The 27,471-nt window shown below is 44.3% G+C and overlaps 1 protein-coding gene across 2 annotated transcripts in view; it reads left to right on the plus strand.

Moving 5' to 3' along the window:
• The window catches only part of EPB41L5 (erythrocyte membrane protein band 4.1 like 5), an 873,454-nt gene that overhangs the window by 268,627 nt on the left and 577,356 nt on the right, over positions 1-27,471 (plus strand). For both annotated transcript variants that reach the window (XM_069224616.1, XM_069224615.1), the window contains exon 8: positions 20,778-20,898. In XM_069224616.1, coding sequence (XP_069080717.1) covers positions 20,778-20,898 — 121 coding nt within the window. The remainder of the gene's footprint in view (positions 1-20,777; positions 20,899-27,471) is intronic.

Here is a 27,471-nt window from a genome sequence, read left to right on the forward strand (position 1 = left end):
GATACCACACTGTCATTTACACTGATGGTTCAGCACAACCAGCTGTAGGTATTAAACATCAGTATTCAGCCGTTTGTGAGCCGTGAACGGAGTGATGAAGGATGGTATATTCCACCCTCACAATAACTACACAGACCCTGGGGAAATGCACAGCTCAGCTGGCTGAACTTAAAGCCCTTATATTAGAGCTAGAACATACGGATCCAGGACAACTCGCATTGTTTGTGATTCATACTACTGTGTCCAGTCCTACAATGGTGATCTTAATCATTGGCGAATGAACGGGTTCATAGAATCAAAAGGGTACACCATAAATCACAGAACTCTGTGGTCGAGGGTGGCTGATCTTAAGGATAAGCTACCTAATGTTCTTGTAGTTCATACATTGGGCCACCAACATGTAGGTGCACAGGTTATTGGCAATACTGTGGCTGGTGAATTGGCCAAATCAGCAGTAGCTACGGCTTCTGTTGCTGAAGTGATTCGTTCTCAGACAAATTGGATAATGACATTTTGGCCGCTGTCCCCACACTGGCTAAATTCAATAATTAGCGGTCCTTCCTAAACATCACTGAGGAAGAAATGAATGCAAATGTTCAGACTGCTACCTATAATTCTTCACTTTCCTGGCCCGGTGGGTGGTTATTGGGTGCCAGGTGAGTTTTGTTCATTCCTCAGGGGGTTTGAAGATTAGCCGGCCAGACCCTCGCTTTGTCTCAGGTCAACCCTCTGGTATAGTTACCACGTACAGTGTGGGTAAACTGTGGCAACAATAGTTACAGATTAAAACCTATGCAGCAGTTAAAGAAAATCTTAGTATGCTATCTAAAGACATAAACTTAAAAACTTTCTAGTTAGGTCCCAGAAAGCCATGCTCTAAACAAATCCTGTATACAATAAATAATGGGATCTGGAAGCGTTCTCAAATGGAACAGCTGCACATTTAAGGCAGATAGATAAAGAAAATTTGGAAACGGCTTTAGCTGTTGTCAGTAATGGCATGAACACTGTCCAACAGAATATACTTCCTTAATAACAGTGTCATCTGTGATAGACATCATTCAGAATGACATGTCCTTTTTACACTATGGACAAAGTCAACCGCATTCCATCATGCAGTTAGGTTTGCCACTACAGATTCTGAAAAATGGAAGCGTTCCATGGAAATATATAATGGTAGTGACTTGTTTGTTGCTTTTAATTTATCCTGGGAACAACAGACAATGACTAAAAGGAAAGCGAGTTTCACCACGTGTCATATAGAAAAGTTGGCTTTCACGTTTGGAGAAAGTCCATCAACAGAATGGCTCATACATGGCATAAATCTGCCCATTTCCACCTTTTGTTTTTCAAAATGCTTGAAACATCTTGCCAGGGGCAGATATGAGCAGCTAGGCGATAGCTATATTAAAGAAGAGTGGGAGTTGCCCTTTGAATGTAAGTGTCTGAACAGCGGAACAGAAGTCTTTCTCAGCAGAAGCGAATGTTAGACTACTGTTAGTCATTCAGTTATTAGCAAACAGGTGTCTCTTCATGGCCTTTGCTATGCTGTGTCGCAAACTAGGCCTGTTTTCTGAAGGGTATTCCTCTCCCTTTGATTCGTCCTGCATTTCATGTTCTTCTGAATGGCAGTTGTGTTCCTGAACAAACAGAAATGTTGCGGTATGAGACCAGGAATTGCCTATGCCATTTCAGTCTTCAAGATTGTAACTTGTTGCGGACGTGTTTTATTTCCTTCCCCAACAAAACAGGTAAGAGTAGCAGAAATGTGGCCTTACATTGATACTACTAATGTAAATTATGACCAGCTGAGCAAACTAAAGGTGCTACTGTTCCAGAAAAACGTTGCATTGGCATCTGCTAGAGAGCCGCATACTCTTCAGTCGAAATACAGTCCCTACTAAATACAAACTTCCTCAAGCACATTGGTGAGTTGGTATCCAGAATATTCAACCCTTTCAGTTTACCGGGATTGTGTACTTCTTTTAGGCGGTCAGGTCTAGATTCATGTCTATCTTCCAGACTGACGTAGGAGTCATTTCTTCAGCCATCCATTCACTCTTTTCAAGTGTGTTTGGCGGTTATCCTGTGACTTTGGCCTTGATCAGCAGGATACTGCTGCTGTTGTTCCTGATACTCAGCGGTTGTGCCTTCCCAGCTAAGCTGAGTACTGGAGCTACCACCACCAGCCCAGCTCTGCCGTAATTGCATGGTGTGGTTTTTTGGTGCTCTGTTGCTGGAAGAATTGGAGCATGATTGGTCACTTTCATTCCGACCAGTCTTATGGTGTGTGCAACCAGTCTTTCATTGCACCTGGTGCCTCTTTAAACATTTACCTTCACTGTGTCCTGCTGTTCCACCAGTGCCTCCTATAGACCGTGAAATGCTTATGTTCCCGATGAGGGTTCATTCAAGGTTGTGCCCTATGAGACCGAGGCTCATTTGCAAGGCCACGTACGAGCCGACCTTGGTGGACTGTCTAGCTCGTTCAGGCACTTGGATGGGGCTGCCCTCGCGGGTGAGTCTGTGCTTGAGGCTGCTGCGCAGTACTGCTCCGTGGATCAGTCTGCCAATCCGGTCATCGATCTAACATCTGACGATGTGGATTCATTCCTGGATGCCCTTCCTTTCAATTACTTTGGAGACATTTTTCAAGATCATGACTATTGTTAGATGAATTTGACCACTGGCTTTATTCTAAAATTTCCACATCATGCCAAAAATGGCCTTTTGATCAAATTAGCTTTGGCCTGCTGTGCTTGTCATGATCAACAGTTTATCTCTCTTTGTATGTTTTCACTATTTTAACTAGTTTTAAATTAGATTTTAATAGTATTTTAACAATATTTTAGTTTCATTTTAGTTCAGAGCATTTGAGCTTGGGCTCACGCACCTTCTCAGGCGTCATCACTGTGGTGTCCTACTTGTTCCGGCAATGGGGAGGGTGTAGTGGATCCTATTTAGTTTTAATGGGAATCAGAAATTTAGCTTAGCCTTCTGGCTTGCAGGCCTGTGCCCCTGTCACCTAGTGATTATCTACTTAGCCTGCTCAGTTTTAGCTCATTTATTTAATTTCTTCCAAGATGTCTCCTATGTTTATAGTTAGGAAGATGTTTTGATTTCACTTTAGCAGTGTCACTCTGTGAAGGCGTCACTGTCAGCGTCAGACAAGTGATATACACAGGTATTCACATCATGTCCCTTTCCCACTTACGTGAGACAGGGACATGATGTACTTTTGGAGGGAATTGTTTGTGTAATTACCGCCCCAAGCAATGCTCCCTTATCTATTGTTTGGGAACATACCTACCTCAGGGGTCCTACAAGATCTGTATAAATACATCTCACGCAGACAGGGTTATCAGAGGGATTCCTACCAGATGCCCTCAACGTGATCTATGCTACACGTTGCCTTGATGCAGACCTAGCCTTCGTGTCCCCACAGAGTATGACCTAGAGACCACATTCCATGGTAATGAGAGTTGGGGAGGGGGCTTCTCGTGGACATGACACTGGAAAATTAGATTTAACACACCTAGCTCTCTTTAGGTTGGAGATTATTTTCTACATGGTAGGGTATTAGGGCCTATTTCACATTTCATGTTATTGCAAGATGGTTGGGGTCTTTATATTGACGAGTACTCATTTTTTTACAATTCTGTTTCTTGCATTGTTCTTTATCCTAATCATTGCAGCCCGTCCATTTTACAGTAGATTGCAGTCTTGTTAAAAAAAAATCTATTGAAAACTTTACTGCATATGCTTCATTGCCTGTGTGTGACTGAGACTTATTCCTCATGTGAGAAAAGGATAATCTCAGTTCGCACTCTTGTCCATGCTAAAAGGCTGCCAGAAATCACCTTTAAGTGTGTGTTTTTGGTGAGGTACTGCTTGTGAGCCGGGAGGGTTGGGCCGGCAGTTGCGACTTGTTTTAAGATTGGCCTAGTTGCCTACAAACAAAAGTGCTCTCATCCCTAAACCATCAGTCTTGCCCAGAGCAAGAGTCCAACTACGACAGTAGGGATGGCCAATGTTTCCAGAGCTAACAAGCATTGACAAAGCTGGTGTACCTGGATTATAATAGGTGGATGATGTCATGCATGGATGAGTTCAGGAATGGTTTCCTCTGTCAGTCTGCTCTTTGGATCAGTCTTCTGTTCTGAGGGAGAGTTGTTTATGATTGCTAAAAATATGAAGCCAGTTACAAAAAAATGAGCAAACACTCATAAGCTGCATGCTTTTCAAGTGGATTTGGATACAAACCCAGTCTGTGTACACCCTGTTTACTGCGTCTCCATCTCATTGCATAGCTAGAAACTTAGATTGAGCAACATCACTTTTTAGGTAGGTTATCTTAAAACCTAAATACTTACCACCTGACTTTCAGGGTAGAATTGGACAATAAGTCTGGTGGTGTCTTTATTGTCACTGCCTTTAAGGAGTTTGTGCTTCCTCTTACTTGGTTACTTGGAATAGTTTTCAACAGATATTAAGAACACTTTGATATTGAGGATGTTGCCTTTTTTTTGCAATACTGGTTTTGCAGCGTGAATCTTTTCTGGATTCACATGCTGTGTATTATTTCGCCATCTAGTGGTTGGTTCCCAAACGTACTCCTTGTTTTAGTCCTCTCTTGCTTTTAGGTTTTCTTTTTTTTTCTTTTTTCCTCCAACAGTCCCCACCTTTTGGTGTTTGTTCCAGTGTCCTCTAAAATCAAACGCTCACCCCGGTTCCCACTCTTGGTCACTATCTTCAGATTCTTTTTTTTCTACCATCTGGTGTGGAAGCATCTTGAAGGTCTCCAAATACCAAGAGGAAGAAGTAAAGTGGGATTTTTGTTGAGGGAAAACATAGAAGATGGCCAAAGTGAATTAAGGGCGTTTTACCAAAAGGTTCCACCGAATTACAGCAAAAAACATAAAGTATAAACTGCATGAAGGAGAGGAGAATGCGCGGACTTGGAGCTCCCGGCTCTTCGTGAAATGGAAAAGATACCATTTCATTTCTGCCTAGAGTGCTACCATAAATTCACACAAAGGGACATCCAGCAGGTGTGCAATCTCTACCTGCCAACTGACAACAGGTCTGGTTCCTACAAGGCATGCTCATTGATGAAACCCAAAATGCTGAAGAGTAGAGAGAAACAAAGACGGCACACTACACAATGCAGGAGCAGAATCAAGCAGCTACACTCAAATCTGGGTCTATCAGGTAAAGAAGAGGGTAACACTGCCAAAAAACAAACCGAGAGGGCTCTGACACCGAAAGAGTTATCAAAGACATCAGAAAAGAACACAAGAGACCGAAGGAGAAATGCGAACAGGTATCGCCGGGGGGAAAAAAAAAAAAAAAAAAAACCCAGCTGGCGCTACCACAGCTGAAAAGTCGACACCAAAAAAGAGAGCAGCGCCTACATTGAAATTGACTGCAAGAAAAGACAGCTTGAAGCCAAAATGGCCACAATCCTTCAAAAGAAGACATTTGATGCCTCCCACCAAGGATTTCGTATACCATTGAAACCTCTGACAGAATGCACACAGGAGGATAAAGATTTGTGAGTACTGGAAGCCCCTTTGACACCAGAGGTGCAATAGGAGGAGGAACAAGAGCTTTTCTACGTGGAAGAGGACACAGAAGGACATGGGTCGTACCAAGACGTTGAAGAGTCAGAAGGTGTTGAAGAGCAGTGGCAAGACCTTGAGGCAGATTCACCTAAGGAAGTTGTAGACACTAATCCTTCAAGGCGGTCGCCTCTGGATCATGTTAGCTTGTACAATCAGCTGGTTAAGAACGCAGAAGAACGGAACAGAGTCCAACTGGATAAGGAAAAGTCACAAGCATGTTTCCTACTAGAGACACTGTTACTCTGTCAAAATAAGTCAATTCCTTGCAGTGCTCCCAAGCATCTTGGATCAGGGGAGGGATGCATTCAAAGAGTCAGCAATCTGTAGGTCAGTGACACCCAGGGTCGAGAAAAAATACAAATATTCCTACAAGGACCCACTATACATTCTGGGCTATGCGGTAGGGGATTCCATTGTTATATGGTTCCTGTGAATTAAGTAGGACTGCACATTTGGTCAGGGTGGAATTGAGAATATGGGGACTCATATACCATCAGTATGTGCTGACACAATTCCTAGTTAGCTCACAGTGCCCCCACCTGAGCCCCTAACCTTGCATAAACCGATTTGCGCCAGTTCAGAAACCCCTAGTTCCCTCTACGGCACAAAACTGCACAAAGGACAAGGATGTGACACCCCCCCCCAACCCGAACCTCTGGTTCCAGATACTGCGTGAAACTGCCCAAAGGACAAGGAAGTAGTGACTCCACACCTCTGCACCCTCCCCCCGTTCAGCTCCTCCCCTAAGAAGGTGCACAGAGCTCTGCCAGGTGGCAGCTTGATTCTGCCATCTTGGAAACAGGATGGACAGAGGCCCCTGAGAGCATCTCACTGGTTAGGCCAGGTAGATGACGTCCCTGACCCCCTCTGACAGGTGGGTCACTTCAGAGAGTGAGCAGCCCCCTTTTATAGTTATTTAAGGCATCCTCATGGGTGGGTTCTCCAATTCGTCGAGCAAGACTCTCCGAGGAACTCTCTAAGATATCTTCTGCTTCTGGCCTCTGGAACCGCTGCTGATCTGCTTTGGAACCAAAATATATGTGCTTCTGGTGGGAAGGCTCCCATTGCAATGTTGCTTTTCTGGATCCTGCAAGAATTCTGCAACATCTAAGGCTGTGCATTCCCGAGGATCACAAGGACTCTGTTAGCACCTGGAAGCACTAAAGAATCGCCCTTGGAATGAAGGAGTCACTCCCCTGCATCTGCAGGCACCTCAAGACAATGTCGACCGGCTGGTGGGGTCTGCTGTCCCAAGGACATCTGAAGATATTGCTTCACATGTGGTGTCTGTGACCTCCGCTGGGCCCTGCTTGTCTTCTAACCAACTTGGGAGACTGAGGGCCCCTGCTTCTGCCACTAGACTGGATCCCAAATGCACTGCAGCTGTTGCACTTGCCAAGGCTTGTTGACTCCCCTTCCACGAGATATGCAGGCACCAAGGGCCTCCAGCACTCTGCAACTCGAATATCAGTCCCTATCCTGCAACTCCTGCCACATGGTGCTTCTGTTTTGTTGTGCTGGTGAGGCCTCCTTGTAACTCCCTGTGTCCGTCACCTATGGTTTACTCGTGAGGGCTCCATCGACTTCTGCTGGCCTTCCAGCGTGCTGAGGGAGAGCCCTGTCTCCCTCTCAAGGGTAGAGTCTCCTGAACCTTGGTGGTCCCCAAAACTTTGCAAATACTTCTTCAGCTCCTGCTTGCATTTGGCTGTGCTTGTTGGTGACCTAGCTGGTCACCGACCCATCTACAATCAGGTGACTGAGGGGCAGCTCCTAGGCAACTGCTGGGATCCTCTGAAACTCCTGGACCCAGCAGCTGGACTTCGCCTTCCACCGATTTGCAGGAACTTCACCTTCAGGAGGGTGGGCATTGCAACATGCACCGCCTCGGTGCCTCCAAGGATGCTGGACTCTGTTCCCTTACTTTGCAGGTCTTCCACGTCCGGGATCTGTCCCTGGGTTCCACTGGCCTGGTGCATGGGTCGTGATAGAAGCTCGACAATCCGAGGCATCCAATGACTTTATAGAGAGTCCCTTCTGCATCTGGGTTCCCTGGTTTTAGGTACTCTGTCTTCGGGGTATCCTGGGATGGAGGTCCTCTCCAACCTTCCAATGGTCTGCTGGTTTCCTCGGGGTCCACTGGGGAGGGTCCTAAATTCCTCAAACTCCAACCACTACTCTCTGTGTTCCCCTATGGGACGACTGGGTCAGTAACTACCTTGCACCTGGGTGCTGGGGACACTTATAGTACTTACCTCTGGTGTTTCTATCTGCCTCCAGCCCCTAGCTAACTACCAAACCTACCCTGGTTGGGTTCACTATTTCACATTCCACTTTTTTAATTATACTGTTCGATCCTCCCATAGGGCCCTTATGTATTTCTATGGTATTTCTGATGGTTATTTGGTGTGTATATTGTGTGTAGCAAATGGAGCTATACCTATCTCAGTCTAATAGTAGTACTGTAATAAAGTAGCCTTTATATTTGCAATACTTGTGTGGTTCTTCCTTGTGAGTGAATTAGTTGTGAGTGAGTTTCTGTCTGGCTACTGTGGTACTGCAAGTGCTTTGCGTTCCTCCTGGATAAGCTTCAGCTGCTCACCTCAGCTACCCCTAGAGTTATTGCTATCTGGACACTTACTATCACTAAGGGTTGCCTGGCCTCAGTATAGAATGCCACACCATAAACTGAGCCAGACTTCTATAATATGCCAGGAACCAGTCTGATATATAGAACAGGTTATTGTCCTTTGCAGGATGGTGGTCGTGTCTGCAGGGCTGCATCTCAATCATAGTACAGTGGATTCCAGGATAATCCCAGCATAAGTGCTTCTCTGCCGAATGTAGCATAGTGGCAGTTTATATAATTAAGGCACTGTTCATATTGCACTGTCAAAGGTGCAGAGCTGATGTAATGGTTTGTCCTGATGCTTAGAGCTGTCTCCACCGAACAATCTGAATACAAGGGCATCATGCTGTGTGCCTAGCCTTGGACAGAGAAAAGATTACATTACATCAACGCTTACTAGGAGTAAGCAGCATGTACAATGTGTTCTCAGTACATATAGTGCAAGTGTAAAAATGTAAAGTCGTCATCAGAAAAAGTTGGCAAGCTAAAATATGAATTCTAAATTAAAGACTCAGCGTGGGCCCAAACATGCTTCCCCACACCTTCATTGTAGCCACTGTCAGGAAGCGAGCAAATATTCCAGCCACCTCCGGTCCACCTTCTGGTAAAGAAAGTAGAAGGATAGAAATGGTGGGAAGGAAATTTGGAAGAGGAGGAGCAACACAGTGGCACGTGGCAAATTCAGGTGCCCTGATAAACAGGTATGCCTGTCAGAACTGGTCAAAATGACAAAGTTAATAAAACACCTGCCAGAACAATATAAAAAAATAAGGAACGTTGCCAACACATGCTTAAAGTCAGCATTGAATGTTGTGGTCACAGCAATGAGACAACTGGTAACTGGAACTATCCTGAGGCAACATGCGTGGCTAAGAATCTCTGGGTTAAAAAATGAGGCGCAGGACAACATCACCACCCCTTTCAATGGAGAACATCTGTTTGGTAATGCAGCCGATGACGCACTGCAACAAATTAAAAAGGATAACGACACTGCCAACTCGATGGGATCCCCACAGTTTAGGGGCCATCAGAGAAGGGGAGCTACACCATTAGAAAACCAACAGGAAGAGTGGAGTTTCAAACCCTGTCAACACCCCAAACCTTCCAGCACACATGCCAGGCGCAGACAGCAACACCTCAGTGGCAATTCCACGTCCCACAGAGACAGGCCATTCATTGGTGAGGGAGGGGAGAATCCAGTCATCAAAAGGAGTGGCAACAACAAACAAGTGCCTTACTACAGTTGGGCTTCTACTTGCACACAAACACCTTCGGGGGAAAGAATAGGAGACTTCCTCCAGGTGTAGAGAGAGGTCACATAGGACAAATGGATCCTAAGCATAATTTAACCCCAGCCATTGCATAAAATTAGAATAACACCCACTAACTCGGGGCTTTAAACACAACACCCACACAAAGGAAGAAGTTGCTTATCTTCAAAAGCAAGCAAAAGAGCTGCTACAAAATAAAGTAATAGAAAATGTAAAAATAAGAGCGCAACCAAGGAGTTTACTCAACATAATACCTTATTCTGAAAGCGGACTGTAGGAAGCTGGCCATGTGTGTGGTGGGCACCTAGGGTACTTACACCTTATACCAGATCTGAGTATCCCCTCTCAGTGAAGTATAGGCAGTGTCTGGAAGCCAGGCTCTCTAGCGGTGGCTGTGGATGAGCAGCCAAGGCTCATCTAGGAGATAAGCAAAGCTCATGCAATACCACTACAGCCACACAGTACTCACACACAAGAAAGAAAACACTTGGTTGTACAAAAATCACAATACTTTACTTTTGGAACACAGTATCCGGAAATACTAGAGGCACCCCTACAATAGGAGGTAAGTAAATACTATATATATATATATATAGGCTAATAAACAGTAAGAGGCATCAACTGGTTAGAAAACAGTGTAGAATAGCAATAAGCAATAGTAGCTCTAGGGGGAGCCCAAACCATACACTAAAAGTGGAATGCGAACACAGGGCCCGACCTAGGTAAGTAAGTTGTGTAGTGGGTAGCTGGGAGTACTAGGAAACCACACAGGTAAGTAATGCAGTATCCTCCAGCGACCAGGAATGCAGGAGTAAAACAATATTTCCTGAAAACCACCCCAAAGGATGAAAAGAAAGAAAAGACACCCTGAACAGCCTGCAAGAAATTAGCAGTGAAAAACAAGATGGAGACCTGTGGGGAGAGAGGACCAAGTCCAGAAGTGTCTCTGGAGTCCAGGGGGAGTAGGAGATACTACCCACTCAGAGGTACCTTTTGGAATTGGTCGACAAAGAAGGAAGACAGGTCGGCACTGCAGCACAGAAGCTGAGAAGTTCCTGATGCGTGCAAAAGGTGTTCCACTCCGGAAGCTGGATTGCAGATGGATGTCTGTGAAGGATTTCCACCAACAAGCCTTGGTAAAGGCACATTTGCGGTTGGAGGAAAAGAGATGCTGCTGGGGGCCAGCAAGGTTCAGGAGGACTGTAACCCAGGAGGGTGAGTCACATCGGACCCTCCGCGTCGCAAAAGGCCCCAGGAGCAGAGGCAGCACCCACAGATGTTCCAGAGGACAGGGACACAGAAGTCGCTGTGCAGCCAACGCAGCACCACAGAAGTTGCTCCCATGTCGCCGGAGGATGTCTCAGAGTCCCAGGAGTTGCAAGAGGGAGTGCTGGAGCTACACGTTGCCTGAAGTTGCCCTTTGAGGTGAAGCAAAAAAGCCTTGGCGACTGCAAAGGATGAGGTTCACGGGGTGCTGTCTTGCATGGAGGGGAAAGGACTTACCACCACCAAAGTGTGACAGCTGATCAAGAGGACCTAAGGAAACTCTCCGGACCTCCACCCGTGATGCAGGACCCACATCACTCAGGATGAGGGGAGATCCACCCATCCGGTCATCAATGCAGCCAGGTACCTGTAGTTACAGGGGAGTGATGCCTTCACCCCAATGGAGATTCCTTCTTCTTGTGCAGGCTGAAGAGTTGCAGTCTTCTGAGGATACACGGCTGGGGAAATGTTGCAGAGCTGGCAGAAATTCTGGATACAATGTTGTAGTGTGTGTTCTCGTGGATCTGCAGCTTGTAGGTTCCTGGAGGGTCAAGTCACGGTTCCTGAGGCCAGAAGTAAAAGCAGAGGTAGCAGAGGAGTCCTGCTGGAGTCTTGCAAGCTGAATCGGAGGACCCACCCCAGAGGAAGACCCTATACTGCTCGAAGAGGGTGCTTGGTCACCTAACCAGGTAACTACCTATCAGATGGTGCCTCTGACATCTCCTGCCTGACCTGGCCACTCAGATGTTCCCAGAGTTCCCTGCCAACCGTGAAATCAAGATGGCAGAACCCAGGGACCCTCTGGAGTAGCTCTGGGCACCACCCCTGGGGTGGTGATGGACAGGGGAGTGGTCACTCCCCTTTCATTTGTCCAGTTTTGCGCCAGGGTAGGGACTGGTGCTCCCTGAACCAGTGTTGACTGGTTTATTCTCAGAGGGTACCAAATGTGCCCTTCAAAGCAAACCAGTGGCTTGGGGAGGCTACCGCTCCCAAGCCAGTTAGACCGATTTCCAAAGGGAGAGGGTGTTACCTCCTTCTCCCAAAGAAATACTTTGTCCTTCCTGGGCTTGATCAGCTCAAACAGCAGGAGGGCAGAAACCTGTCTGAGGGATGGCAGCAGCTGGGCTACCCGGGTAACTCTAAGACTGGTGGTAGCAATGCTGGGGGTCCTCTAAGGAGCCCCTAGAGTGCATGGAATCATACTTCCAATACTTTCAACAGTATTGGGGTATGATTCCAACATGTTTGACACCAACCATGCACAGGTTCAGAGTTACCATTATGTAGCTGTTCATAGGTAGTGATCTATGTCCAGTACACATAAAATGGCATCCCGCACTCACAAAGTTAAGTAAAATGGGTCTGGAGTTCATGGTTCACCTCTGCTATTGCAGGGGTGCCCTCACACACAGGTACCTGCACCCTGCCCTCTGGGCTGAGAGGGCCTACCATAGGGGTGACTTAGTGACCTGGTGCAGTGGCCTGTAGTGAAACTAGGTGCGTGCACCCGGTTCACGCAGACTGCAATGGAAGGCCTGCAGAACTCTTTACATGGGCTCCTTACTGGTGGCAGAATAACTGCTGCTGCCCATAGTGATCCCCTGGAACCCCAACGCCCTGGGTACCTAGGTACCATATACCAGAGACTTACATGAGGCACCAGTATGCCGATTGTGGGGAGAAAAGGTTACTAGCAACCAAATATAGAGGAGAGAGCATACTCAATGATGTCCTGGTTAGAAGGATCCCAGTGAACACAGTCAACCACACTGACAACAGGCAAAAAATAGGGGTAACCAAGCCAAGAAAGAGGGCACTTTCCTACACTGACAAATCACTTTGGCCCATAGTAGACCTCTGCTTCCTAAAAATGTTCAGAAGACAACTGAGGTTCAAAATGACAACTTTGCATAAGATTGTCCATCGGCTGCAAAAGGGGGAGTACATGGAAATCAGACTTAAAGGACACCTGTCCGCACATTCCAATCTCTGACAGTGAGGACTGTGTGGAGATTAAGAATGATGGTTTCCTGCATCCCTCTAATACCACATGTGAGGCTTCACATCAGACCGATCCAGGAGTGTGCCTAAAACCAATGGTCACAGGTGACGGGCAGTCGGGAAAATCTGGTGGTTGTCATGCAGACAGTTCAGGAGGAAAGGAGATGGTGGAACAAAGCAAGTCTAATTGCTGGAAGGCCTTTCATGATGCCAAGTCCAACAGTGACCATCACCACGGACGCCTCACATATGGGATAGGAAACTTATATGGAGAAACGCCACATGAGAGGATTAATGAAACCACAAGAATCAGTTCAAGACATACATTTACTGGAGTTGAAGACCAGGTTCTTGGCATTAAAAGCCCTTCAGGAACATTTGTGGAACAAAGAACAAATTCAAATGGACAGTACAACAATGATATTCTATCTTGACAGACGAGTGGGGGAAAAAATTATTTCTCAAGACTAGTGCAACAGAAATGGAGATGGACCATTCAGAGACAAATTACAGTAACCATGATAATATATACCAGGTGTAGACAATGGGGACGCAGACAAACTGAGCAGATCAGTTCCCACTCGTGTGAGACGGATGCTTAATCAGACAGTGATAAAGAAAGTGTTCATAGGGTGGGAAACTGCAGAAATTGACCTATTCACACCAGAAAATGCAATATACCAATACTTCACATGAAGTCACCCATACAGTCACTCCTTGGGAATGTGCTGTTGATAGACTGGTCAGAGAAATGTGCTTATGCTTTTCCCCAGATCCCACTAATCTCAATGGTGATCAAAAAATGCAGGTAGTCGCGGATCACACTCATGCTGGCAGCTTTTCAGTGGGCAAGACAAACTTGGTACTCAGATCTAATAGAGATGGCACACAGCATCCAGAAACTGCCAGTATCACACAACCTGCTCTCCATGCAAAGAAGAAAGATTATTTATCAAGAACAAACACATTGAGTCTAACAACGTGGCTTCTGAAGACATAAACTTTTGTCATCTGAGAAAGCCTGAACAAGCAACAACAATCCTCAAAAGCATGAAGTCCAACAATCTGGAAATGTTGGACACCAAACGGGAAAGATGTGCAGGATGGTGCTAGAGGTCTGGTTTGCTTCTAGCGTACACATGAAACTTCAGTTATCAGATATCTTGCACACCTGTTAAGAGAAGGCCTAACTTGTGTGTCATTAAAAGTACATCCGGCAACAATAGTAGCCTACACAAGGGGATGCATAAGGAGAAGTTTTTTCACTGCCACACTAATCAAATGTTTTCTGGAAGGGGCCAAAGAATAGCACCGTCAGGGAGTGTGCTCACACCCACGTGGAACCTTTGTGTGGTACTGACACAGTTGATGAGAGACCACTTTGAGATAATCTGTAAGGCCACCTTGAAATTAATCATGCTAAAACTGCGTTTCTAACTGCCACGACATCGCTTCGCAGTGTAAGTGAGCTACAAGCACTCACCATACAGGAACCGTACATGCAAATACACAAAGACAGGTAGTCATGAGGACTGACCCATGTTTCCCCCTGAAGGTCATATCACACTTCCACATAAATGCTACAAACTCAGTGCACATCATGTAAATCCAGAAAAGATTCATGCTGCAAAACAAATGGTTATTTACCTGTGGAAGTAGTTTTGCAGTTTAAAGAAGTTTCCGGATTCACATGCGTCCCACCTTCCTCCCTGGAAAATTGTCCGAGTCAAGTAAATAAGAGGCATTTAAAAAAGGGTACATCCAAAGGAAACTCAAGGAACATTAAATAATACAAACATGGGGGTAGTGAGTCAAATCTGAGCGTGGCGGTCAACAGTGGTTGTCGGGAGACTGGAACAAACACCAAAAGCAGAAAAGGACAAGGAGAAGGTTCTAGATGATGGAATAGTGTATGTGATGTGAATCCAGAAAATTCTTCAAGTTGCAAACTTGATCTTACAGGTAAGTAACCATTTTGTTAGTTTTTAGGTTTTGCCTGAAACGGTCCTCATGGTTGTCGTCAAAATCTTTTGTCACCATAAAAGCTTAAACACTGTCTTAAAGCCTTGCCCTTACTTACGATTGATTGGCTTTGTCACTCTTGTTTCCTTGCTTCTCATTGGTCAGCACTTGTTACTCGCCTCCTACTTTCTACTGGGCATTCAAGTGCTTGTCCATTCCATGGAGCATGGACCAAGTACAGTTTCCTGCCTGCTGCCAGAGTCCTTCCACTGGCTGTACACTTCTGCAAATACTTTTTCAAAAAGCATTTTTGTGTGTGCATATTCTATATGAGTTTAAGGCTTTAGCCCTCCCTTCCTCCTGCCAGTCATGCTCTTGCCCTCTGTTTGTGCTCTCGTTGTTCCCTCCCTCCTCCACACAACCTTGCGTTGCTCGCCACATCCCACTCCCCTCTGTTGTGTTGATGCTCACATCTCCTCCCCCACACTTTCATCATGTTGCTTGAAAAACTCGGACCCCTCCTGCCCTCCTTGCTGTTGCTGATCCCTCCTCTCCCACTTCTCCTTGGTGTTGCTTGATTCCCACCTCCCCTTTCTCCCTCCCCAAGTCCACTGTATTGCTTAACCGCCCCAACACAGTTCCTCTTGCACTCTCCAAACACCCCTGTCTCCTGCAAAAAACATTGAACAAAGCCAAATAACTCCTGGATGTGAGTGCTGTTTTGGTTTGTTTTTTAAAATGTTTTTAGACACATGGCACAGCAACGTGGGCTGCTGTGCAACATGGCCAGCAGAAAAAAAAAGCTGTGATGTGGTCAACAATAGTCGTCAGTGTTTTTGTGTTTTTTTTTTTTAAATCACTTCAAGCCATGTTTTACAGAAGCCTGTGCTGCTGTGCAATGTGTATATATAAAAAATATTGACAAAGCCAATAGAACTTGCATAGACTTGTTTTGAAATGCTACAGGAACAGGGCAAGGGATTTTAGACAAGTGAAACATGTTGACGTTTTGTTCCAGAACACGGAGTAAAAAAAAATAAAAAATGAGTTCCTTCATTTGTGCACTATATTCTAAGGTATCTTTAAAGGGAACTGACATTTGATCAATTTGTTTACCCGTTAAGGTTTTACTGTACACTTTGGAGGCAAGTAACAGTCTAATATGAGCAACTATCTGGAAAATAGGGTTACATCTGCTTGATTATATGGCTGTGAGGTGTGGAGCAGGGTACCCGTAGACGCTTTTGAGTTGATATTTTTAACAAGTGCCTTAGGAGTCTTGAATAATGAAATCAGTAATGTGGCGAAGAGAATAGAAGTAAAAAACGCATGTAATCTCAGGTGCTGTATTGACGTCTTATAACCTCTCTGGGCTGGGTGTTTCTGATGTGGACAAGCAAGCTGGGGCGTTAAGTATTCTGAATGTTTAGAGAGCCTTTGTTAATTGAATCAGCTGCTCTTTCCCTATTGTAGTATTCCTGCCCAAGGGATGAAAAAACATAACATTCCCCGCACTACGCCCTTAAAGCTTACGCTTGCTACCTACTCCTCCACTGGGACCGGTGTTGTGTCCTCACAACGAGACTACTGACAGTAACAGAGAGGAGATTAAGCTCAGTTGAGATATTTGTTAAAAATGTATTTGACAGGGTTTCTCTTTAAGGGACATTGAATCTATGTTACTTAATCTGACTGATTTAGTGACTGACATGAAGCCATCTTGTTCTACAGGACTGCATAATGTAGTTCATTAGGATGAGAAGATGTGAGGGGGTAATTAAGAATTGGCTCAGTTGTGTAACATCTCTTATGCACAGAGTTGTATAGCGGAGAAGTTAGAGGGGTTTTACTGTGTGGGAAGTATCTGAGCGTTGCAACTGACTCCCTCTATATATGTAATGTGACTTTCCCTACTGTTTGTTTTCCCCCCTCTCCTACCCCTGCACTATATCCTCCCTTGCAGATCTCATTACATTTACCCCCAGATGTTATCCCTTTTGTCATTCTTCTCAAGGAAGTTCATATTCTCCGAGCTGACACGAAGGAATAATGGCATGCTTTAAAAACACGTTTATTTCCATTGGCTCATGACATTTGATGGACATGTCCTTTGTTTTTATGAGGAAATCATCATAGTCAGAAGGATGTGATGGGTGGCTAACAGATGCAGAGAGAGAGAGAGCCAGGGTAACCGTATTGTGGTTAATTGCAGAGAGCTCTGCGTGGTTGCCAGGGTTGGGCTATCAGTTTTAATTTCAGATAAGCTTCCAGGTAAAATATTGTGGGTTGGCATGGATTATCCTCACTAGCAGTTGGTGTGTTTGGTCGCAATGACACATGTAACAGCTTGGCATTAATATTTGCAATAACCAGTTGGACCATCATAACTGACTCCGTTGTAAAGTCATCAATTCGATGAAATGGAACCATATATAGTGTAATACGTAAAATAGCGAAATCCTTTGTTTTAGAAAGAATTAATTTTTTTGCGTTCTACTGGTGGCCTTAAGGTCTCACTAAGCATTCTCTCTCCATGTATGTTGCCAGAAATCTGGGTGTTAAATTTGATACTGACCAAACTTTTCACCACCAAGTTATCGCTGTTGCAGGAAACTGTTTCCCAGTGATCAAGGATCTAAGAATATTTTTTGAACTTATCCCTCTAGAAGCTAAGAAAACAGTGGCCTATCACTTCCAGGATTGACTATTGCAACAGTCTTTACCTTGGTTCAGATAAGTGCCTGGTCAGGAAGCATCAGGTAATTCAAAAATCTGCAGTATGACTTGTACTTATACTTGGATCGCTAAAAGATCAAGGGAGCTTCACCAGCTTCCAGTAGAAAAATAGATTTTTTAAATCACCAACATCCGTTTTTAGAGCTGTTTACCAGTCTGGGCCAAAATTTCCTTTTGCTCGTTTCACACTATATGTTCCCCTAGAATTCTGCAATCGTCAGATGCCAAGCTTTTAGCAATTCCCAAGTTCAGGTTGCAGAACTAGAGCTAGATGTTTCTCTGTAGTTGGAGCAAAGGTGTGTAATCAGCTTACTCTTTCCTTGAGGGAAGATTAAAATGTTACCATCTTTAAAAAGCTCTAAGACCTGACTTTTCTCTCAGGCATAATTTGTGATTTCGGAACTTGACATTGTGGATTCTGTGCCGCGATGCCCCTCGGGGGAAGGGAGGGACTTGTACCCCTCAAATTTCAAATAGTTAACATATTATAATTGCTTTGGATCACGGTTTGGGAAAACACAGATACTAAGAGAAATTACTGCTCTAGGAGATTATAATGCACACCTTTGCAATCTCCCTTTCAAATTAGGATGTAGTATCTTAATTTAGTTGGGGGATGAGCAATCCATTGTCATAGTGACTTTAGAGTGTTTGACACCAGAATTTGCCCCTCTTCTTTCTTGGCACCAACCTTTACTAAAAATAGGATTTGGCGAAATATATTGTTTCTGAGGATTTGTGTTCTTTTTGCTTTGGTCTTTCTGGTTTAATAAATTCTGCCAGTGACCTATTGTCCTTCTGCCATGGGCACAGTATGACAGGTAGCAGAGAGGCTACCAGAGCTTGCAGTAGACCATGAAATGGGGGTCTCGCTCAAATGCACAAATATAAAGAGCTTTTGATTACTGACCGATAAGGTAGAGTTTTGAGATGTCTGAACGTTCAAGTGAAAGCCTCAGTAATTCTGAGTTTGATTCCGTTTGTGAAAGGACAAAGGCGTTTATGGGCAGTTTAGCACACACTTTGATGCAAAAAAATCAGCAAGTTTGACTCTAAATACTCCATAGTGCTGAAGAACGTTATGAGAACATTAAAACAAAGTCTACATGTTCTGACTGAGATTAAAGCATGCAGAACTGAATATAAATACACTCTACAGATCAGCAGGAAAGCAAGGGGGAAAATGTGTCAGCACGACCTTTACACCGATGACTCCTTTTTATTAGCTTGAGTGATGTTCGGGCTGCTGAAGCTGCTTGATTAGTTTGATGATTTTAGTAATGATTCAGACCTTCAAGCGAGATCTGTGGTCTCATGATAACAAAAACATGCCCACGTTCAATTAGTAGCACTGCGCACCTTCAACTACTTGGTGTTGCCTATGGATTGTGAATTTATTTGGCGCCATCTTCGAACATGTTAGGCGACGGCAGTTTGAGAGGTCACCTGAAGCAGTATCCAGGTGTGCCTCTAAATTACGCTTGAACCCCCTTGAAATGGTTGCAGCAAGACAAATGCTTGTCATGTTGAGCTCTGGAGCCGTATGCCTTCTTAAGACGATTGCTGGCTGTTTCACATAGTTGTGCCACTAGATTATTCGGACGCAGGTGTAACCTATTTAGAGGCTAGCAATAAATAATGCTCCTTAGCGTTATGGCAGTTTATTATGTCCGAGCCCGGGACAAGCTTCAACCATGCAGTGATTGTTGACTTGAGTTTCTATTATGGTCCCTGGGCTCCCTGGTTGAATTTCTTTAAAACATTCTGTGATTCTCTAAGTAAATTAGAGCTAATTACGAGTCTGGAAGGTATTAATTAATCTGTGAACTACACTTCAAAATCTCAATTTATGAATGGTGTGGTAAACTAAGGGAAACAAAATATTTTTTGTAAACAATCATTGTGAGCTCATTCTCCGCTTTCCACTACCAGTGCTGTATAACCGTACCTTGCACATGTAAGTAATACCAAACATAGATTTATCTTTTCTTGTTAAATATAGTTAAGTTTTTAGTTACTTTTCGGAAAGATGGTTTTTGGAAGGAGCAGTTATGACCTTGCCATGCGCTCAAGGTTCTTAAGTCCACGCTTGTTTTTTTCCGTCTATTTTATACAGGACTGAAACAAATCGGTTTTAGTACCTTTTTATTCTGTATTATGAATAGCAGACTGTCGGGATTTGCACCTATTTGTATCTACTTCATTTGTGCACATATTCTATCTGTGCAGATGTGTATGGTTTCGCTTTGCAGTATATTAGAATCGGGAGAGTCATGACAAAGAAAACAGCATGGTATTTATTACTGTGATGGGTAATTTGATCTCGAATGAGTCTGTGATATGTCACTACGCAATATTTCCTGATTGTTGCCATTGCTGTAAATGAATTACGTTACATTAGTCGTGATTTATTATAGGCCTTTTTTTTAATTAAAATATATATTTTAATTGTTATATATTTTGTTTATGCTTCTTTTTTGGCTCTTTCTTGCAGAATAACGTATTTTCTGACATTGAGTTGATATGAAACGCGTCAGCCCTTAGAGTAGAATTATGCAGTGTGCCTCAGGGACTTGGTTTGTGATTTACTTAAATGCAAGAGACATAGTTAATAAAAAAAAAAAATGCAACACGTAATTTTGAGTCATTACTGGGATAAGGACACTGCACGTTTTTATTGCGGTGTTAAACAAGCTTTAGAGAAACAGCCCTATACAGCCTAAGTGCCATCCCCCAAAGCAATACCAACACTTGGGAGAGCCAGTTTGAAACCACACTCGGTGAAAAATATGTGCAGTTGGAAAGGTAATGAAAAGGTCTCATTTGTGTAACTTTGAACGGCGTTGTAAGTCAGATCTCACACCTTTAAATACTGTGTGGAAGCGATTTATTAAGCCTATATTGTTGCAGAGTAACATGAAAGAAACACTAGTTGTCTTGTTAACTGCATGAATTCTGGAAAATATGGGTGCAGTGGCGCAATTTAGGATTTGAGCCTTAAGTTGGAGCTATAATCTACATTGTGTGATAGGTTGCTGTAAATAATAAGGTGGCTTAGTAAGTGGAGCAATAATAAATCGCTGTACAAACCAGCAGTATCTCAGAATGTGATAACTGATGGATTAATTATATTTAGGGTTGCAGTCTATTGGCTCATACCATGAAATAATTGTTGGTTAAAACGATCTTAATTATTTTGTAATGTAGTCTTTGAGGTATTTGCTTCCTCAAACTACGATCTTTTGTTATTAAGATGCCGGAGACTGATTTTGTACATTTGTTTATTTGTAGCTGAACTTGGTGACTTTGAACCTGCTGAGCATCCACCTGACCTTGTGTCGGAATTCCGGTTTGTGCCTGACCAGTCAGAGGAGATGGAACTGACTATACTAGAGAAATGGAAGGAGTTCAGGTATGGCATACATTGGTCTTGGAATACCCTGACTTTTTTTCTATTACTAACTATATGCATTTTTATATTTGTTGATATTGCAGAGACCCTACTTTTAGTCAACAAATAAAAAATTCATTTGCATGATTATTCATGTTTTTCTTTCTCTAAGAACTGACCTTCCCTTTTCAGAACAGATGTGTCGGGGACTGGCTTTTGTTCCTGACACAGACTACTTTCAAATATGTTCAACCATTTCAGATGCATTTTGCTGTGGTTGGAGCGCAGAACTATGCTACAGTGGACATGATTCCAGCAAAACGAGCAAGTAACCAGTAGAAAATATGTAGTAACACCCTTACGAAATATTTAAAAGAAGCTCTGTTTTTACGCTGGGAATATATTCATAAAATGGTGTCCATAAATGATAAAACTTTATTTATCTAAAAGTGTAGGTTGGTGGGACGTCTGAGGTTATTCCCAATAGAATGGGACAATATGTCAGGGATGAGATGCAAAAGTTCCCGCAATATGTCCCGCCGGAACACCAAAAAAGGGCTTAGCAGGTAGTTGCAGAAAAACAGGTTATCTCCAATAACCAGATTAGATCCGTCCTAGATGCAGCAGACACCGCAGCTAGGAGTATTAACACTAGCTTAATAATCAGGAGTCGTGCCTGGTTGGGGTCCTCTGGATTCTAACCGGAGGTGCAACAAACGGTCCTTAATACTCAGCTTAACAAACAGCAGTTATTTGGACTAGAGGTGGATACCACCATCGAAAAATTAAAAAAGGACTCGGACACAGCCAAGGCCATGGGTGCCCTTTACGCAACAGGTGTTTGGGGTACTTTAAGAAGGCCACAATTCAGAGGGGGGTTTAAACCCCAAACTTCAGAGGCCTCTACGTCCCAACTAAAGCAACAACAACAATATTACTCTAGATCAGCGATACTCAAAGTATGGCCCGCGGGCCTTATGAGGTCTCTCTGACCTTTACATGCAGCCCCTGGGGCAACAGGAGCACTGGGCAGCTATTTGCTCGACTCCGCACTAAAAAAAATATTAAATACACACATAATAAATACACACACAATCATTTATTTCAAACTTAATTGGTGTTTAAGAAAGAAAGTAACTAGGGACTCCTGCACTTAACTTTAGAAACGCCTTCATTTTTAAAGACATCTTGCAGCATAAGTGTAAAACTAAGGCAGTCTCTTCAAAATTAAAAAAGTATATTTAGTTAACATGCAGAACCTTTTCATCTTAGTACAATTTATTTTATCAGTGCATTGAGATGTATTCATTTAAAAGTGATTGTTTTCAAACATAAATTTGGAAACATTAATTATTCCCTTTACCCTGAGAATACCACCAATAGTAAATTAAAGAGGCAAGTCACTTGGTATGTGCACTTTATGGGCGGCCTGGGTTCCTATCATACATAAACAACATTATAGTTTATGAAATCAAACATAGAAGCAGGTTTTGTGCAGCTCTCACCATGAATCATGTATTTCGAGGTCATCTTAAATGTGATAATGCAGAAAAAGGAGGGAAAGTGACACTAAACATTTGCCTAGGATCACACAATTTGGAAAAGTGGGTAAGCTGGGATTAATTCCAGGTTTTCTGGTTTCCCATTGTTTATTTCAGCCACTAGATGTATATCCTACACCTACCTTGCCACCAATCCCCCTAGCCACCCCACCCGACCGCCACTGCCCTGGCATCAATGCGGCCCCCAGGCACGTCACAGACCAAACTTTTGTCCCCTGGGAAAATGTTTGCGAGTACCCATGCTCTAGATGATTTTTCAAAGGATCCTATAGAGGACACAACTTTAGAGGTAGGGGGAAATCCACTGCCACAAGAGGTGTCTCCACCTCATCAAAGCAGTGACTTCCTCAGCATCCCCACACAGCACACACACATCTCCTGTGGGAGGAAGACTGCAACACTTCTACCATCAGTGGCACAACATTACATCAGATCAATGGGTACTGTCAATTATCCACAATGGTTATTGCCTAGTTGCCTAGAGCTCATGTCCACTCCACCAAATATTCCCTCTCACCCAAGCTTTCTCCAGAACACCTTGTTCTGTTAAAACAAGAGGTACAATCACTTCTACTCAAAGGTGCAATAGAGGTAGTACCTATAACTCAACAAGGGACAGGAGTATATTCTCTATACTTCCTCATACCAAAGAAGGATGGCACTCTAGGACCAATCCTCGATCTCAGACCCCTCAATCAGTACGTTCTCTTAGAGCACTTCCACATGGTCACTCTTCAGGATGTCATCCCTTTACTACAAAAACAGGACTACATGACAGCATTAGATCTAAAAGATGCTTACTTCAATACTCCCTTATATCCAGCACACCGCAAAAACTTAAGGTTTGTGATAGCAGGCAAGCACTACCAATTCAAAGTGCTACCCTTTGTTTTAACAGCACCAGTGGTATTTACCAAATGCCTATCAGTGGTTGCAGCATACCTCAGAAGACAGTATATATGTCTTTCCCTATCTGGGCGACTGACTCATAAAAGCCAGCACCATTCAAACCTGTCAACAACACACACACAAATGCAATCAATACCCCACACAGTCTAGGGTTCACAATCAGTTACTAGAAATCTCACTTTCAGCCTGCACAAATAACAACATATCTGGGAGCAGTTCTGAGCAGTCAACCAGCATTGGCTTACCCAAACCCACAAAGAATTCAAGCATTCCACAGTCTCATATCTCAGCTACAATACAATCAAACTTACACATGAAGGTTTATTATGAAACTATAGGGAATGATGGCATTGTGCTTATCAATAGTGCCCAATGCACTTCTAAACAGGAGACCCCTACAACAGTGTCTTTCATAACAATGGTGTAGGGAAAATGGCTCCCTGTTGCAGTTACCTCCCACGTTTTGCCTGATATTGATGCTGACTTGACTGAGAAGTGTGCTGGGACCCTGCTAACCAGGCCCCAGCACCAGTGTTCTTTCACTAAAAATGTACCACTGTTTCAACAATTGGCACACCCCTGGCACACAGATAAGTCCCTTGTAAAAGGTACCAGTGGTACCAAGGGCCCTGTGACCAGGGAAGGTCTCTAAGGGCTGCCGCATGTGTTGTACCATCCTTAGGGACAACTCACCTAACACATGCACACTGCCATTGCAGATTGTGTGTGTTGGTGGGGAGAAAAAGGAAAAGTCGACATGGCATCCCCCTCAGGGTGCCATGCACACAGAATACTGCCTGTGGCATAGGTAAGTCACCCCTCTAGCAGGCCTTACAGCCCTAAGGCAGGGTGCACTATACCACAGGTGAGGGCATAGCTGCATGAGCAATATGCCCCTACAGTGTCTAAATCCATTCTTAGACATTGTAAGTACAGTGTGGCCATATTAAGTATATGGTCTGGGGGTTTGTCAAAAACAAACTCCACAGCTCCATAATGGCTACACGGAATACTGGGAAGTTTGTTATCGAACTTCTCAGAATAATAAACCCACACTGATGCCAGTGTTGTATTTATTACAAAATGCACATCAAGGACATATTAGAAGATGCCCCCTGTAATTTACCCAATCCTTCAGTTTAGGACTGACTGGTCAGTGCCAGCCTGCCACTGAGACGAGTTTCTGCTCACCTGGGATGAGCACTTTTGTGCTCTCTGAGGACAGAAACAAAGCCTGCTCTGGGTGGAGGTGCTTCTCACCTCCCCCTGAAGGAACTGTATAACCTGGCGGTGACCCTCAAAGGCTCACCCCTTTTGTTCCAGTGCCCCAGAGCATCCCAGCTAGTGGAGATGCCCGTCCCTCCGGCCACTGCCCCCACTTTTGGCGGCAAGGCTGGAGGAGATAATGAGAAAAACAAGTAGTCGTCGTCCACCAGTCACCTGCTTTTAGAAATCCTCCATCTTGAGTTTGGAGGATTCCCCAATAGGATTAGGGATGTGCTCCCCCTCCCCCCACACACACGCACACACAGGGAGGAGGTACAAAGAGGGCTACTGCCCTCCCAGACCTAAACACACCCCTAAATTCAGTATTTAGGGGCACCCAGATCCCAGGAAATCAGATTCCTGCAACGTGAAGGAACACAACCTCAAGAAACAAGAAGGACTGCTGACCTACAAGCCTGCAGGGAAAACGGATGACAACTGCTTTGACCCCAGCCCTACTGGCCTGTCTTCAGAGGACCAAGAAACTCCAGTGAGCAGCGGCCCTGCTCAAAACCAGCTACTTCTTTGCAACAAAGAAGCCACTTTCAAAGACTGCACGTTTCCCGTCTGTATCGTGAGACTCCACACTCTGCACTCGGCTTGAGATCCAGAGAACAAACACCACAGGAAGGACTCCCCGGCGACTGCGAGCCCATGAGTAGCCAGAGACGGACCGCCCAGAACCCCCACAGCAACACCTTCAGAGAGAATTCAGAGGCTCCCCCTAACCACGACTGCCTGTAATAAGGGACCTGACGCCTGGAACCAACACTGCACCTGCAGCCCCCAGGACCTGAAAGAACCAAACCTCAGCGCAGGAGTGACACCCAGGCGACCCTCTGCCTAGCCCAGGTGGTGGCTGTCCCGAGAAGCCCCCCCTGTGCCTGCCTGCACCGCTAGAATGACCCCCGGGTCACTCCATTGAATCCTGTTCAAAACCCGATGCCTGCTTTTGCACACTGCACCCGGCCGCCCCTGTGCCGCTGAGGGTGGGTTTTGTGTTCCTACTTGTATTTCTCCCCCCCCACCCCCAAGTGCTGTACAAAATGCTTAACACTACCCTCTGATAAGCCTACTGCTCGACCACACTACCACAAAATAGAGCATTAGAATGATCTAATTTTGCCACTATCTTACCTCTAAGGGGAACCCTTGGACTCTGTGCACACTTTCGTACATTGAAATAGTATATACAGAGCTAACTTCCTACAAATGGTCTGAGTCACGGTCAACTGTTGGACCGCCAGACTTGCAACTCTCTGCAATGGTGGAATCACACCAATTTATCAAAAGGGCTGCCATTTCAGGACCCTGTGCCACAAATACTTCAATGACAGGTTGGGGAGCCCATCTCATCAATCTTACTATACAGGGAGAATGGGACTCAATCCAGCAGATTTACCACCTAACCACTTGGAATTTCTGGCAGTGTTCTTAGCACTCAAAGCATTCCAGCCACAGATCACACACAAGACAGTGTTAATAAGGACAGACAACATGACAACGATGTATTATCTGCAAAAACAGTGGGCGGGGGTGGACACTCATCCCAATTGTCCCTTCTAGTACAGACAATTTGGAAGTAGACAATTCACAGTCGCTTTCACCTACTTGCAGATAATATCCCAGGGATACACAACCAATTGGCGGACCTCTTAAGCTGGACGCAGCAACAAAAACATAAATGGGAGATTAACCCACAAGTAATACAACAGTGCTTTCATATGTGGGGAACTTCAAACACAGACCTTTTCGCAACAAGCATAAACGCAAAATGCCCAGACGTCTCATCCAGATACTCACACCATTGATCCAAGGGCAATGCTCTATGCAACAATTGGTTAGGGATATACGCTTTTCCCTCTCTCACTAATTCTATTTCTGGTCAACAAGATCGTCACACGTCCCTCACTATGATACTCCTACATGGGCACGTCAACACAGGTACACAACCCTGTTGGATCTATCTGTAGTACCACATCACAAACTCCCAAACAGACCAGACCTGTTGACTCATAACAAAGGTCAAATCAGGCATCCCAATCCCAGTATGCTCAACCTGGCGATTTGGCTCCTGAGGTCATAGTTTGGTTATCTACAGCTTCCATCAGAACGTATGGACATTCGGAAGGAAGCACGTAAACCTACAACCAGGCAGTGCTATGCAGGTGAATGGAAACGTTTTGTATATTACTGTCAACCCTAAAACATTGATCCACTTAAAGCATCAGTACATGAAATTGTATGTTATTTGCTTTACTTACAAAAAGGATATTGTGCATATTTGTAGGAAGTTGGCTCTGTATGTGCTATTTCAAAGTAAGGAATAGCATGCACAGAGTCCAAGGGTTCCCCTTAGAGGTAAAATAGTGGTAAAAAGAGATAATACTAATGCTCTATTTTGTGGTAGTGTGGTCGAGCAGTAGGCTTATCCAAGGAGTAGTGTTAAGCATTTGTTGTACATACACATAGACAATAAATGAGGTACACACACTCAGAGACAAATCCAGCCAATAGGTTTTGTTATAGAAAAATATATTTTCTTAGTTTATTTTAAGAACCACAGGTTCAAATTTAACATGTAATATCTTGTTTGAAAGGTATTGCAGGTAAGTACATTAGGAACTTTGAATCATTTCAATTGCATGTATACTTTTCAAGTTATTCACAAATCGCTATTTTAAAAGTGGACACTTAGTGCAATTTTCACAGTTCCTGGGGGAGGTAAGTTTTTGTTAGTTTTACCAGGTAAGTAAGACACTTACAGGGTTCAGTTCTTGGTCCAAGGTAGCCCACCGTTGGGGGTTCAGAGCAACCCCAAAGTGACCACACCAGCAGCTCCGGGCCGGTCAGGTGC

Source organism: Pleurodeles waltl, chromosome 3_1 (assembly GCF_031143425.1).
Source record: "Pleurodeles waltl isolate 20211129_DDA chromosome 3_1, aPleWal1.hap1.20221129, whole genome shotgun sequence".
NCBI classification, from domain to species: domain Eukaryota; kingdom Metazoa; phylum Chordata; class Amphibia; order Caudata; family Salamandridae; genus Pleurodeles; species Pleurodeles waltl.